This window comes from Lissotriton vulgaris, chromosome 1_2 (genome assembly GCF_964263255.1).
Source record: "Lissotriton vulgaris chromosome 1_2, aLisVul1.2, whole genome shotgun sequence".
Classification (NCBI taxonomy): Eukaryota; Metazoa; Chordata; class Amphibia; order Caudata; family Salamandridae; genus Lissotriton; species Lissotriton vulgaris.
This window is the reverse complement of record NC_141686.1, coordinates 316,616,749-316,633,354: the sequence shown is the minus strand read 5'-3', so window position 1 is coordinate 316,633,354 and position 16,606 is coordinate 316,616,749. Positions and strand designations below refer to the sequence as shown.

The 16,606-nt window shown below is 46.1% G+C and overlaps 1 protein-coding gene across 1 annotated transcript in view; it reads right to left on the bottom strand.

Moving 5' to 3' along the window:
* Positions 1–13,417: 13,417 nt before the first annotated feature.
* Positions 13,418–16,606, bottom strand: part of LOC147736606 (equilibrative nucleobase transporter 1-like) — a 767,478-nt gene continuing 764,289 nt past the window's right edge. Inside the window, exon 12 of the mRNA XM_086953784.1 lies at positions 13,418–13,915. Within this exon, the coding sequence (XP_086809910.1) occupies positions 13,748–13,915 (168 nt within the window). The 3' untranslated portion in view covers positions 13,418–13,747. The remainder of the gene's footprint in view (positions 13,916–16,606) is intronic.

Sequence of the window (16,606 nt, the reverse complement as noted above, 5' to 3'; positions counted from 1 at the left end):
AATGATCGAAAAAGTTTAGTCAAAAACAGACTAAGGGTACCACTTTTTCCGGATCGGCGCTTGCTGGCGCGGAAAAAAGAAGAACTGACGTCAGCACGCAGAGGCGGCGTCTAAGTACTCCGACGACGTCATCACGGCGTCCACGACGCGGACGACGGACGCAGAGCCGCGCTTGACGCCTACCGACGCGCATGGGTACTGCTACGCAAAAAAATTCTGGATCCAGTCTGACGCCTGGGGATATTCTAAGGTAAGGAATCTAGAACTAACGTGTCTCTTTCAGATAAGAAAAACGGGTACAATCAGGGGGCAGAAGGCACAAAAAATGAGCACAATCGGGGGCACAAGGCAAGAAAAACAAGAACAATCAGGGAACAGGAGGCAAGAAAACTGGCACAATCAGGGGGCAGAGGCAAGAAAAACGAGCATAATCAGGGGGCAGAAGGCACGAAAAACTAGCACAATCAGGGAACAGGAGGCAAGAACACAGGCACAATCAGGGGGCAGCGGCAAGAAAAACGAGCACAATCAAGGGGTAGAAGGCAAGAAAATCTAGCACAATCAGGGGAGCAGAAATCAAGAAAACAAGCACAATCAGGGTAACATGAGGCAAGAAAGACGAGCACAATCAGGGAACAGAAGGCAAGAAAAACGAACACAATCGGGGGCAGAAGGCAAGAAAAACAAGCACAATCAGGGAACAGGAGGCAAGAAAACGGGCACAGATAAGAATGCAGGCACAGGGGGGAGACAGGCAACAGCGGTCACAGACACCAGAAGACAGTATGGGCAGTACAGGGAAGACAGACAGACAGCAACAGTGATACAAACCTATGGCCTACCACTGGCCACCAGGGATGAGGAGCAGGTGGTAGCTTGCGGGTGGAGGAGGGCCTCAACTTCTACAGCAGCGGCAGCTGGGGTAGGGTCAGGACACACAGGCGGAGATGTGTGGTGGGGGAGCGACCTACCAGCAAGGTACTTGGAGTCAATACACGTGCAGTCTGGTAAAGGTGACCATGGCTATGCATGAGGACATCATTCCAAGAAGGCACATACCTGTCCTCACTGTGAGTTGTTCTTCTGACTGAAAAGTCAGAGAGGAGAGGAGTTGGTCTAATGGCTAGGGCGTCCGATCTCGAATCTGAGGAATTGGGTTCGAGTCTCGGCAATGACGCTTAACATCCTGTGATTCTGGGCAAATCACTTAATCTCCCCGTGTCCTCATGTAATGCAACTGGTGCTATGTAAAGCGCTCTGATACCTGATTCGGTTCAAGTTTGCGCTATATAAAACTCTGTAAAAAAAAAAAATTAATTAAAGAGGCAATGTCTGCTGGAATGCCTGCACCCTTGTGTGACTGCGGTATGCCTTTCCAGTGATTGTAGTGAGAACAGAAACCAGGCACGGCTGGGGTTGGAGGATTTGGAGGAGAGACTTGGCTGTATTTATAGTGAAGCCCAAACTGTGGAAGGGGTTTAAAGCGGCTTGGGTGTGAGCGAAACACAGTTACTTGCCTGCACTCTTTATCAGACAATCGTCTAGGTAGGGGAACACATGGGTGCCCCCCTTTCTGAGATAAGTGGCTACCGCGGCTAGGCATTTGATGAATAACCTAGGGTCTGTGGTGACACCGAATGGCAACACTTTGAACGGCTAATATTAAAAACTCTCCTTGAATCGTAGGTAGCGCAACACGAAAGCGCTGTCGCCAGCTAGATCTATTGTTGCTGACTTGCCTCGGAAGGGAGACAGGAGATGTGCACATTGCGTGTCGTGCGTGTTCACGAGCGCGTTCACAACCTCCAATCGCCCCTGCGCATGCCCATCTCCTGTCTCCCTTCCGAGGCAAGTCAGCAACAATAGATCTAGCTGGCGACAGCGCTTTCGCGCTGCGGTCGCCAGGCAAGACCTAAAAACATTGGATACTGTTTACAAAGATAAGGGGGTGGGAGGGAGGAGCAATGAATGAAGTAAGGAAACAGGAAACATAGAAGGGAAAAAAGATGGAACTAGAGGCATGAAAGTAAACCAATAGGCTCACCTATCTGAGTGGGGTGTATTGGGGTAGACTGGAGTAGAGGAGTTGGGTAGATTAGCGTGGTGATTGGGGTAGAGTATTATGAATTGGGGTAGATTTGGGTAGAGTGGGATGGAATAGATTGGGGTAAATGAGAGTGATGCATATTCGAGTTGGATAGATTGGGTGGATTACAGTACGGTAAAACGGAATGGAGTTTGGAGTGTGGTAGATTGGGTGGAGTGGTGTGGGGTAAAATGGGAGAAATTGGAGTGGTGTGGGGTAGATTGGGATGGGGTAGGGAATACTGTAGTGGGATGGAGTGTGGTACATTGGTATAGAGTGGGATAGATTGAAGTGAAGTAGATTGAGTTTGATTGGAATGGTTTAGATTGGAGTGGAGTAGACTGAATTGGGGTGGGGAATGCTGGTAGATTACAGTGGAGTGGGGTAGACTGGTGTGGAGTAGATCGGAGTGGGATGGGATCATAGGAATGGAGAGGAATGGGGTGGAGTTGGGAAAAGTGGGTAGACTGGAGTGGGGTAGATTGGGGAAGAGTGGAGTTGGATAACTTGGAGTGGAGTCGAGAGTGGAGTGAAATAAATTGGGGAGGAGTGGGGTAGATTAGGGTGGAGTGAAGAAGGGTAGATTGGGTTGATTAGAGTAAGGTAGATTGGAATGGGGAAATTGGAGTGGGGTAGATTAAAGAGGGATGATTGGAGTAGGGTAGTTTGGAGTGGAGTGAATTAGAGTGAAGTGGGGTGACAGGAGTGGGGTGGAGTGGGATAGAGTGGAGTTGGATAGATTGCAATGGCGTGGGCTGGAGTGGGGGAGACTGGAGTATAGTGAGGTAGATTAGAGTAGAGTGGAGTGGAGTAGATATGGGTAGATTGGAGTGGGGTAGATTGGGGAGCAGTAGATTGAGGCGGAGTAGATTAAGGAGTAGATTGAGGTGGAGTAGATTGAGGAGGGGTAGATTGGTTTGGGGTAGAATGGGGTAGGGTGCAATCGTTTGGAGTGGGGTGGACTGCGTTAGATTGGGGTGGAGTTGGGTAGATTTGAGTGCAGTGTGGTAGATTGTAGTGGAGTAGACTGGAGTAAAGTGGACTGAGGTATATTTGGATAGAATGGAATGTTGTAGAGTGGAGTAGGGTAGACCAGAGAGGAGTGTGGTAGATTGGAGTGGAGTAGACTGGTTTAGATTGAGTGCAGTGGGGTAGAGTGTACTGAAGTGGAGTAGATTGGAGTTAAGTGAGGTAGGCTGGGGTGGGGTAGATTGGATTGTACTGCAGTGGATTGGGGTAAATTTGGAGTGGGGCAGACTGTGGTTGATTGGAGTGGAAAGGAGTTGGATAGACTGCAGTAGAATTTGGAGTGGAGTGGGTTAAATTGGAATAGAGTGGGGTAAATTGGACTGAGGTACAGTGCAGTGGAATAGAGTGCAGTCGGGTAGAGTGGATTGAACTACATTGGAGTGGTGTGGACTGGGGTAGTTTGGAGTGGAGAAGATTTGAGTTGAATGCGGTAGATTGGTGTGGAGTGGGGTAGAGTGGTTTATACCGAGTGCAGTGGGGTAGAGTGAAGTGGAGTAGAGTGGAGTTGAGTGAGGTAGGCTGTGGTGGGGTAGATTGGATCGTAGTGGAGTGGATTGAGGTAAATTTGAGTGGATTGTGGAAGACTTGGTTAGAGTGGAGTAAATTGCAGTGCGGTAGATTGAAGTGGGATAGATTGGAGTGGGGGAGATTGGGGTGGGATAGATTCGGTGGAGTGGACTGGGAGGGTTGGAGTAGAGTAGATTGGGGTAGACTGTAGCGAAATAGCATGGAATGGGGTCGATTGGTGTACATTGGAGTGGAGTGGAATAAATTAGAGTGCAGCGGGGGAAGAGACTTGGACTGGCGGGGCGTATACTCAATCAATCAGGGGTTGATGAAGCGCAGCTACTCGTCTGCAAGGGTCTCAAGGTGACGGGGCGGCTCCATTAAGTGCTGGGGTCATCCAAAGAGCCGGGTCTTTGAGGTCCTTCCTGAACTGGAGCAGTGTCGGAGTTTGTCAGAGGGGGAGGGGGAGGTTGTTTCAGGCCTTGGCTCCGAGGTAGGAGAAAGACTTTCCTACTGTTCTGTTAGACTGGAGTGGCATTTGAGTAAAGTGGTGTAGAATGTAGTGGTGTGGCACAGAGGGGAAGGGCGTGGAGTGGTGCAGTGTGGATTATGTATGGTTTTGTAGCACACTTCCATTACAGACAACGCATTTTGAATTGAAAGGCCCATTACATTTGTACAGAAATATAGTTTTACTGCACACAAACGATAATGTCTGCAAATGTCATTCCCAAGTGTACTGATGGACACTCAGCAGGATGATCACATAAATTCTCAATCTTTGAAGTCAGAGAAAGAAAAGCAAATACCATGTTCCCTGAGAGCTTCACATTTGACCTGTCTTTGAATGCACTGCAAATGTGACAAGATTAGAACAGGGTCTGTATACAGAAAGCAAGTTCATGGAAGAACACAGTAAACAAGGTTTGAGCAACGTAAGGGACAAACTCAAGCTGGACAGCCTAAAGCAAATAAGGGCAGAATGCATTCCTACATCAAGTTTCTGAATCTCCAAAAGATGTCTTTAGCGAACTAGACAGCTATGCTGTCTGGTAGGCTGCAACCTAAAAAGGAGAAATGGACATAATATAAAGCATAAAGATGAAGAAAGAAAGAGAGGGAAACGAAACAAAAAAGAACAAGCATTTGCAATGCGATAGGTCTCGCATTTACGCGAGTTAAGCTATTGGCACTGTAAATGACAATGCTTTTTATGAATAGAAGGCATTGTCATTTACAATGCCAATAGCTTAACTCGCGTAAATACGAGACCTATTGCACTGCAAACCCATGTTTAAGTTTAAAACCGAGCGCGCCGCCGCTTCAAGGACACCACGCTCGGTTTCTTTGTTTTTAATGTTAACACGGAGCACAGTGTCCTTGAAGCGGGCTGCAAGCACCGCGCTCAACAATAAACTTTAAAAAAAATCGAAACAAAGCACACCTCTATTACGGTGCAGACTCCAGCCACGAGACGCACTCTTCCTGCCTCAGGGCCAAACCTGGCGGGATTTAAATGCAGAGCGCGGTGGCCGTGAAGCGGGCGCTGCGCTCACCAATAAAGTAAACAAGCATTTGCAATGCAATAGGTCTCGCATTAGGAAAGTTTGAGCTATTGTTATTGTAAATGACAATTTTTGTATTTATGTGTTGGTTTTGAAAATAGCGAATTTAATAGTTTTGTCATTTACAATGCCAATAGTTATAACTTTCGCAAATGTGACACCTATAGCATTTGTAATGCAATATGTGTTGTATTTACGTGACTTAGATGTATTGATATTACAAATAATAATAATAATAAAGCATTTATTAAGCGCCTGGCTACACAAAACTGGTCCAAAGAGATGGGACCGAGAGATGACAGAAATTAGTGTTTAGGGAAAAGGTGGGTTTTCAATTTTGCTCTGAATCGCGTTTCGGAGGGTTCCATCCGCAAGTGGATTGGCAGAGCATTCCATGACTTAGTGGCCAGGTAACGGAAGGATTTCCCTCCCATTTTAGCTTTTGTGATGCGAGGGATTTTGAATAGCATCATGCCCGACGATCTCAGATCCCTGATCGGGCGGTGAATGGTGATGAGGTTTTTCAGATAGCTGGGGCCTTTATTATGGGCAATGCGATGAGCATAGCAGAGAGTCTTAAATATAATTCTCTCTCTAATCGGGAGCCAGTGAAGTTTGGCAAGCGCATTTTTAGTGGATATTTTCCGAGGGAGACCGAGCACCAATCGAGCTGCTGAATTCTGTATACATTGTAGTTGGTGCAGTCCCTTCTGATTTAGACCTAACAGGAGAACATTTCCATAGTCCAGGTGAGGGGATATTAAAGCGTGAACTATGGTTTTTCTCGCTTCGGTCGGCAAGAGATCTAGTACTTTGCGAAGGATTTTTAGAGTGTCAAAGCATTTGCTAGTCACTTTATTCACATGGGCTTTGCCTGAGAGGTCGACCAAGTAGATACAGCTTTACCTACAATCAGTACCTCTGTTTTGTCTCCGTTGAGGCGGAGGCAGTTATTGTTCATCCAAGTCGCTATCGCTGACATACAGTTGGAGAAGTTGTTGGCTAAGTCTCTGCTGTCTGGGGTTAGTTTGAATATCAACTGAGTGTCGTCAGCGTAGCTGACAATGCCCACTCCAAAATCCTCCGCGATGCGTGCCAGGGGTTCCATGTAGATGTTAAATAATGTAGGGCTCAAACTAGAGCCCTGTGGAACCCCATGGCAGACACCACGAGGAGAGGACCTAAAGGGTGGGCAATGAAGTTGGAACGTTCTGTCTGTAAGGTAGGACTGGAACCAGGTGAGAGCTAGCTCTTTTACTCCCATGTCTGAGAGTCGAGACAGCAGCGCACTTAGGTCCAGTAGGACCAACGCTGCTGTCTCTCCTTCATCCACCAACTTCCGGATCTGTTCGGTTGAATACAGAACTGCTGATTCGGTTGAGTGGCCTGCCCTAAACCCTGACTGAGAGGGGTGGAGTAGAGATTCTTTTTCCAGAAACTCCATGAGTTGTAAGTTGGCCACCTTTTCTATGATTTTGGCACAGAAAGGGAGAAGCGAGATCGGCCTGAGATTTTGGAGCTGAGAGATTGGGATATTTGGCTTCTTTTTTAAGGGTATTACTTGGGCAGATTTCCAGTTTTTCAGGACGTGGCCTTCTTGGAATGATAAGGTGATCATGTTACTAATTTGATCTAGTAATATGTTTTCAATGACCGCTTTACATTGTTCCGGGGGGCAGGTGTCCATCGGGGAACCTGAGCCAATTCCATTAATAATTATCATTAATTCCTGTTTGTTAGGGGTCCTGAAATTGGTGAGGAGAGATTTAGAAGAGAGGGAGCTAGGATTGTCTACATTGTTTTTTGCTGTATTAGTGTTGCTTGAGAAGGTAGCATGGATTTTTTCTACCTTATCCACGAAGAAATCCACTATCTGGTCGCATATCTCCGTGGAGTAGGTATCTTTGGTATCTAGGCGTGATGGGTTGGTAATTTCTCTGTAGATAAAAAATAGCTCCTTCGTAGGGTTCTTGGATTCCACAATTCTGCTTTTGTAATAAAAGCTTTTTTCTAATCTTACCAATTTTTGATATTTTTTTAGTTCATTTCTATAGTTTTCTTTGAGTTCCGGAGTGTATCAATGGATTTAGTTCATTTCTATAGTTTTCTTTGAGTTCCGGAGTGTATCAATGGATTTGCAAAGGGCCTTAGCATTTTTGAGTTTATCTGTGAACCATGGTGCACTTTTGGATTGTCTGGCTGGTGGTTTATTAGTCCATGGAGCAATTTTGTCCAAGGCTTTAGTTAACCAGGATTCAAAATTATCCCAAACTTCCTGTAGGGAGCTTCCTGTTAGAGGAGGATGTTCAGTTAGTTCATGTGAGAGAAGTTCCGGAGTACATTTTTTAAAATTAAGACGCCTGTAAGGTGGCAGTTTGGCATGGATGTTTTTGATGTGTTTTCTAGCTATCCTAAACGGCACCATACTATGGTCCGACCATATTAGAGGGATGGGCGGCGAGATGCTAATGCCTTCCCAGTTAGCAAAAATGGGATCTAATAAATGTCCTTGTTGATGGGTGGGCAGTGTGGAGAGGAGTTTAAGATCGACCGAGTTAAAAGCATTCCGTAGGAGCTGAGCTTCTCTAGAGTGGCTATCCTCTAGATGTATATTGAGGTCGCCGAGGATAATGACATTTTGGTGTCTAATGGCGAGCTGGGTTGCCATTTCAATGAGTTGGCTGCAGAAGGGCACCGCTGCACCAGGGGGTCTATATATAAGTAATCTATTGATTGTGGTGGTAGCGTCTAGTTTAATGGTGAATCTGCCACATTCACTGTCAATGATCTTTAATTCAGTTAAGGTACATTCTAATTTTTCTTTGCAAATCATTGCCAGTCCCCCCCCCGTTGTCTTTGACGATCGATTCTTAGAAGGCTATAGTTGTTAGGGATAGCCTCTAGGATATCTGGGGAGGAAGCTTCGTCTAGCCATGTTTCTGTAATAAACATGGCATCAAGATCTTCATTAATCAGAATATCGTAGATTTCTGTTTTATGTTTAGGCATGGACCTGCAATTGAGTAATAGCAATTTGAGGTTCATTGTTGGATTGGAGGTCAGTGTTAATTTGGGGAGAGGTTGATGGCATAGGTTGCACTGCGCGGGTAGAGACTCTGGGTCAATTGAGTGCATGCAGTTACGCGATGTTAGCTTACCCAGTTTTAAGAGGTCAGATTTGGAGTAGAGATGACGATGTCTCTTATTGTTGGATATCTCTATAGGTGCAGAGGAGCTTGGACTATAGAGTCGCGCCCCGTGTCCCGTTCGTTCGCGGACGGGCGCAGACGGGCTGGACTCTGGCTTGACTCCGGCGCGCGGCTGCAGTGCGCGTCCGCTGCGCGGAGCCATATACGTATGTTTTTATAGCATCGTCCGAGCGACGTTCCCAGCGAGCCCTCACTAAGATGGCCGCTGTCCTGAAGCACCCAGTCCCCGCAGATGACGGCCCTTAGATCGGCCACACCCACAGAGAAGGTCCGAGCAAGTAGGCTGCTCGTTGACTGGGGAAAACGGAATGGGTCGCTAAGGTACACACACCTTTTTAACTTTGGGCAAAGTTCAATGGCAACGTTAAGATATTAAATGCCAAACTAACGCAATCGCGTTTTGCAGCTTCAGCGCGAGGGAGGGGGAAGGACACACAGGGAAATTCAATAGTTTTTAAAAACAGCAACGATTAAAAAAAGCAAACCTCCCGGCTCAAGCCTCAGGAGAGAAAGCAAGCAGTCTAACAATGGTTTTTATTTTTTTTTAATAATGAATACTTAAATAAAAGTTATTGTAATTTATAACTGCAATAGCTTAAACTTTTGTAAATAACTTTTGTGAAGATTATGTTCATTGTATTTTATTGTGACGAAAATCCAAGGACAGAAGTGAAATATTACCATCTTTTTGTGACATTTGTAATAAAGCTTGAAACATTGAGAGAACATATTTGAACCAGTTGTTGTTGAATGGTTGCACACATTGATGAGGTGGTGGCGCTGAGTGATGTTGTGGTGGCGACGAGTGATGCGGTGGCGTTCAGTGATGCTGTGGTAGGGCATAGTGATGTTGTGGTGCCCCTGAGTGATGCTGTGGTGGTACTGAGTGATGCTGTGGTGATGCGATAGATAGATAGAGTGAGTGCGATGGATAGATAGAGTGAGTGCGATAGATAGAGTGAGTGCGATAGATAGAGTGAGTGCGAGAGATAGATAGAGGGAGGGCGAGAGATAGAGGGGGGAGGGCGAGAGATAGAGGGAGGGCGATAGATAGAGGGCGATAGATAGATAGAGTGAGGGCGACAGATGGATAGATAGATAGATAGATAGAGTGAGGGCGATAGATAGATAGATAGATAGATAGATAGATAGATACATAGATAGATAGATACATAGATAGATAGATAGAGTGAGGGCAATCGAAAGATAGACAGATAATTGATTGCTACAGGTCTCTGAGGCGGAAGCCGGGGAAATAGGTGCACGCATTTTAAAAGCTGCTTGTCTTAGGTTTCTTTCTGTAGGGACCCCATTACAATCAATTAGCGCCGGGACACCCCGTTGGGGAAGCTGCACGCTTTACCAAAGCCCGAATAATAATAATAATAGAGTGTGGGCGATCGATAGATAGATAGAGTGATGGTGATAGAGTCAGTGCGATAGACAGATAGAGTGAGGGCAATAGATAGACAGAGTGAGGGCGATAGAAAGAATGAGATGAAGGGATAAAGAAGAAAATGCAATGACACGGTGAACGAAGGGAGAGCATGTAAACGGGTCTAAAGGGATGTTAGTAAGAGAGACAGAGAACAGCAGAAGTGAGTGGAAGGCAGAATGTTGAGAGGAGGAGAGAAAATAGAGAAATATGAGGTGTTAGTGGGAGAAGAAGGGAGGGGACAGCAAGGCAGAAAGAAGGAAAGAGGAATAAAAATGGAGCACGAGGAGGCTGGAGAGAAATTGTAAAAGGGAATGAAAAGAAATAAAAATAACAAGCTGCAAGTTTCCAAACATTAGAAAGAACACAAAGCAACCAGTCACATTTTGTTTAACAGTGGTAGTTGCGCTGGACAATTTTAACTGCGTGCACTTGAAGGTTTGCGCTTATAAATTGGCTTGACCTAAAAAGAGGAGGAGGATGTAAAAACGCAGAGAGCGAGGAAGAAGTGGAGGTAAATGAGGAATAGGAGGAGAAGGGGAAGCAAAGAGACATGATGAAGATATGTAGAAAGATGGAGTAATACAAGTGATAGTTGAGAAAGCAGGGCGGTGAGATGAAGGGGAGAAGGGAGATTAGTGCAGATATTATTGTTAAACTGTGACATGGAGGCAATAGCAGTTAATAAAAAGAGAGCACATTACAGGCCACAAACAGCTTTAAATTACTCTGCGTATTGCTAGGCGCGAGCAGGCAGGAGAGGTGTGTAGGGAACGAGAAGGGGTGGCGGGGGTGTGAGGGAGAGGGCAGATGAAGGAGCGGGGAGAGAGGAAGGGAAATGTATTGGTACGGAGGAGGGGGAGAATAGGGGAGGGGAAGAGAAGTTCGAGAAGAGAGGAAGTGGGGAGAGACAGTCAGAAAATGAAGGTGCACAAAAGGCTGCCCCCTCGCCGTCCTCCCCACCAGCACTGAATCAAAGGCATTAGGGTAAATAACAGAGGCGGCGGGCCAGCGCTAAACTGCCAGGCTGTGTGCTCCCTGGGGCAGCTGAATAAAGCAATTAGCAGCTCCCCTGGAAGCCGCGCTGCTGATCATTGTCACGTGCATGACTCAATATCGTTATCAGGTCAGAATGTCAGCAATGATGCTGATGTACATTGTGTGAGTACAGCCTATAAGGCGTTAAGGTTTCATTTCATTTTAACCTCATGCCATACTTGAAAGACGCAACTGTACTTTTGCTTAGGAAGTTTCAGTGCGATTTCCAAAAAACCTTATTTCATGAACCGGAATATATGAGGATTTCGGCCAGGCCGTCTTTGTAACTATATCACTGAGCCACTAGGTGTCAGTAGCGCTACAGTTTTCTTTACCAAACAGCGTGTAAATCTCTCCCGCGACTGCCAAAACACAGAGTGAAGAACCCAAAGCAGAAAATAAAACAAACTGGGCCATCATTGCTTAAAAAGAATGGGCGAGGTATCACAAAGTACAATGTTAACTTGCAGGAGATTGATAGTTTGGGAAGAGCGCCATAAAAACTAAGCATACTAGAAACGATTCCGAAGTATGCCTACATATTGCTCTTTCAAGAAAAGCCTGCGAAGTGTTTTGTTTTTTTCAGTTTTATATTGCGCGAACTCCTCCCGAAGATATGGAGGGATTTACATAAGTGCCAGTTGCGTTAGACAAGTATACATTCATGTTTTGGTAGGCACAGGGAGTGATTTGCCCAGAATCACAGGATGTTGAGACGACGCCGAGACGCGAACCTGTTTCTCCAGTTCCAAAGTCGGCAGATCTGACCGTTACGCCACATTAGAGTGCATGTCCGCATCTATTCCGAGTGGAAATGTGGCTTAATGCCAGACGGGGCACCCACAAGCAGTGGCGCATTGTATGCCTTAAGTATGATTTGGGTCATGTATGGAGTGGAGCTGGGGAAGGGGTCATTTAGGGAGGCTCAGAAATGGACTTGAGGTTGCAAAGATGCCCCTGACTAGCTTGTCAGCAGTGGTATGCAGTTAGAAACCTTTCAATTCCTTATACGCAGTGATCGGTGCGGCGTCCCCAGAGAAGAGGAATGAGTTATTCGGGAAACCAACTCGGTTCAAATGAGATGCAAGTCCCCTGCTGGTGCAACAGCTGAGGATGCTTAGATAACATGTCAGAGCCCGTGCTTAGCAGCTCTGGAGAAAGAAGGATCATCCGTGCAGTTAGCTGTGAAGGAGGCCGAAGATGAGGCAGGGAAGAGATCTTTAGATAAGCAACGTTAACTCTCTTTCAGGCAGTCAGAGGTGGTAGGGTAGGACTGGAGTGCGCTGGTGTCCATTGTCGCGCCCCAGTGCCGAATCTGTGGATACGATTATGAACAGATCTTCATGCCGACATGGAAAGATCAGTCTCGCTCCTCAGTGCGTAGATATTGGCCAAAAATGCATTCTGAGGCGGGGGAGAGCTCTTTGAAATGTGAAGCTCTCGGCGAGGGGGGAGGAGAAGTGAGCGGATCCCTTTGAAGCACGCACGGCCTCGCGGCCGTGAGAGAAGTGTAAACAAGCAACAAATGGCTTTCATGTGGTGATGCGAGGCTGGCGGATAGAAGCGCGTTCACGAGACCACATGCACTTCTGGAAATCCGCCTTTTTCAGAGCTTAGTTTAGCTCTTAGTTTAGCCCCAATAGTCTTGTCCTATTCATTCCTTGCGGAATGGAATAGGACGAGACCTAAAAAATAAAATAAACACAAAGCACAGTGTCTCTAAAACAGGTGCTGCGCTAAACATTGTAGTTAAGAAACATTTTAGAAAATGAAACTGAGTGATGTGTGCCTAAATCGGGCGCCACGCTCAGCATGCAATTCATCCAAAAAGTAATGAAGTACAAAAAAAGCGCCCGCCATTGTCCTGTGTGGGCACATGCAGGAAGCAGCTGCAATTGTCCCCATTAGTTAGTTACAAAACAAAATAGTGTTCACAGACTTAAAACGGAGACCGTGTAACAAGCCAAGTAAAAGGTCCAGTCGTCATGGGCGGTAACAATTGGCGACAAACAATCAAGGAGGGACTAACAAGCCTCATAATGAATCGGAAACCAGCATTTACAAAGGACAATGACACCAGACAATGACAAATATGGGCGGAGAGTGGGTAAGACTTTCACAGCATTCTCTACTACAGCATGCCTCGCAGAACGAGCAGCGGATGCTCGCTGCCGCTAGGCTCGACCTAAAAAAGGAGTACAGTTAAAAAAAAACCTGAATAAAGTATGAAGAGAAGCAGGGTAGTTAAAAAGAAACAATAGCAAGCAAAATTAAAAAAATAAAGAGCACAGAAAAATTAATTCAACAATGAGAAAAAACAAGCAGAAAATAAACAAATAAAAACCGGGAAAGAGTTGAGAAATAAATTGAAACTTTAACTAAAAGAAGCATTTTAATTTTTTACTTTAAATGTCCCCTAGAGTTGGCAATGACGACCAGCTCCAGTGCAGCAGCTGGGGCTAAGACCTGCTCAGAGTGCAATAAACTGAAAACTGAGATTTATTTATTTATTTATAAAGTTTTATATAGCACGAACGTGACCCACGAGGGTATCAGAGCGCTTTACAGTATAAGAACATAAATGGATGAGGTGGTATACACGCATTCACATGTGTCAATTCGTACAAAAGAGATATAAAATATATGGATAACAAACATAGAGGACCAGGACGTTGCACAATATACAGTTATTGAACATTAGGTGATTTTGCTAGCAAACAAAGTTATGATATCCTCATTGGATTCACAATGGATATAAAGTATATAGATGCAGCATCCGGACTGCTCCCCAGATCCTGGGACCGCCGCCTCCACACTCAGAGTGCCCAGCAAAGAGGTTTGTTGATGGCCAGCCGTGCACTCCTAGCACAGTTGAGGCTCAGCTTGCCAAACGGATGGCTTCCAGGACAGTCTTTATTGCCTCCATCAAAGCAGGTGTATTGTCGGCTGCACCCACCATAGCTCGCTCCCGCCGTCGGCACTCCAGGAACACGTTTATCGGGTGGATGAAGGCCAGAAGGACGAAGATGATCAATCCAATGTTCACCTGCAGGTAAGGACAGGATGAGAGGATGAGGACATGCTGTACAACTCACAACAAGTGGGCGCTGCTTGTCTATGCCATGCCCATGTTGAAAGAGTGAAGTAGGGGAGGTAGTGAGCTACAGACGTGCATCATCTAGGGTGCCCCTCACCCCCTCTGCAGGACAAGAGGACCATTGGATGTTTAGAGTAAGAGTGATAGTCATACACTCCTGAGGCGGAAGCCGGGAGTCAGGAAGCATTTTGCACCTTATGCTCTTTTAGTTTATTTGCACCATTGTAGTTGATCATAAATCTCGTGTGTGTGTTAGCTAGCACTGCCAGTAGATCGTGAATCTAAATCTGTGTGTAAATTTTAAAATCGCCGTTTATGTATTTGCATTTGTATTTTTAAACATAGCGCTTTGCCCTACCTTTCTCCTTGTTTGCCCACAGAGTCCGCGCTGTTCTCAGCGGCCGAGTGAGGGCCCCTGGAACGCGGGACTAGGCAGGACTGAATTCACTTTAGACGCCATATTGGGCTTACCGTAGGATCAGCGGGCTAGTGTTTAGGGCGATCAGGCCCTCCACTACATATAGAGCCCAAATTCCTCTGACAAACTGTGGTAGTCATACACTCCTGAGGCGGAAGCCGGGAGTCAGGAAGCATTTTGCACCTTATGCTCTTTTAGTTTATTTGCACCATTTTAGTTGATCATAAATCTCGTGTGTGTGTTAGCTAGCACCGCCAGTAGATCGTGGATCTAAATCCGTGTGTAAATTTTAAAATCGCCGTTTCTGTATTTGCACTTGTATTTTTAAACATAGCGCTTTGTCCTACCTTTCTCCTTGTTCGCCCACAGAGTCCGCGCTGTTCTCAGCAGCCGAGTGAGGGCCCCTGGAACGCGGGACTAGGCAGGGCTGAATTCACTTTAGACGCCATATTGGGTGTACCGTAGGATCAGCGGGCTAGTGTTTACGGTGATCAGGCCCTCCACTACAAAATGCACCTCCCACCTCGGCCGCGCAGCGGGCGCGACGATGGCGCGCCGGGGGTGCACCAGAGGTAAGCCCGTCTGCGCTCGTCCGTGCTAGACAGAGCCCAGAGCCAGACATTATAGAGAATGCTCGTCACCCCATATATAGATACTCGAGAGATGCTCTGTTAGACTTGGAAAAAGACATAACGGGCCCTTGCTTACACTCCGTGCTTGGGGATAATCCCTCCAATCACTGCCTTTACTGCCCGTACAAATTTACGCCAACTGAGCCTCCACCAACTACTCCCAGCTTAATGCGCATGGCCCTGGTTAACTGCAGATCACTCCCCAAACATTCAATAGAAATTTACCACATTCTAGAAAATCTTCTGCTAGATGTTCTTTTTCTAACAGAAACTTGGCTGGGACCAGACTCCGACCCGGACATCGTTAATTCCCTTCCTCCTGGCTTCTTAATCCAACATGTAGACCGATCTAAAGGGAAGGGAGGGGGAATCGCCATAATTTATAAAGAACATCTATCTTGCCGCTTGCAAGGCAGCCCCCTCCTAGACTGTGAAAATAGCCTATTTTCTATTCAAATCTCCCCATGTAGATCGATGTCAGGAATTCTTATCTACCGCCCGCCAGGACCCATAGGTCAGTTCAGTGAGTCTCTCATGGAACACACTTGCACACTGGCTGCCACCCATTCTACTTTTATGATCCTGGGGGATCTTAATATCCATTTCGACATAGGTGAAAACAAACTAGCCTCCGATTTAATAGCAGACCTTGAAACCCTCCAGCTTAGGCTACAAAGTAGACAACCCACCCACTCACTGGGTCACCTGTTGGATCCCATTTTTTCCAACATTGATGATCTCATAACCCTAGATCCCATCCCGTTACCATGGTCCGACCATTTTTTAATATCACTGAATTGGGGGCTCTATAACACCATACGCCCTAAACCTCTACCTAACAAGCCCACTCGCCCTTGGGCCACCCTAGACCCAGAAAAATGGAAACTTAATCTAGAGCAGTCCCCTCCTATACCTGTCTCCAACCCCGTTCAAGCCGACGCCGATTTCTCTAAATGGATAGGAGAGACATTGGATAAAACCCTACCTAAAAAATCTACCTGTAAACCCAGAGGTAAAATCACCTCCCCATGGTTCGCCCAGGAAATGCGTCTCCTGAAAAAAATCTGTAAAAAATCGGAAAGAGACTGAAAAAACTTCGATCCTATTAAAAAGACAGAATATAAACATACTATTCTTAATTACAAAAAGGCACTCAAAATCGCCCAAGCCAACTATTTCGAAGAAAAAATCCAATCATCTGCCAACTCATCAAGGGAGACTTTTCAAATCGCTAAAAAACTTCTCAAAACACCAGACCCTCCCCCTCCGGTGGAGCCCTCAGCTAACCGGTGTAACGAACTTGCTGAACTTGCTGAATTTTTTGATTCAAAGATTAAAAATATTCTTAACTCCCTCCCGTCACAAACTTCCGTCGCTCTCCCCCTTGTTCACACGCCTAGCTCCACTCCACAAACAGCAGTACATCAATTGACTCATTTCGCCCCCTTGACAATAGACACTCTCTCCCCAATATTACACTCAATCAAAAGTGGATCTCCAGATGACCCCGCACCCTTTAACATCTTAAAATCAGTTGCTCCTACCATTCTTCCATATCTGGCAACCCTGATTAACACCTCGCTTCTCCAT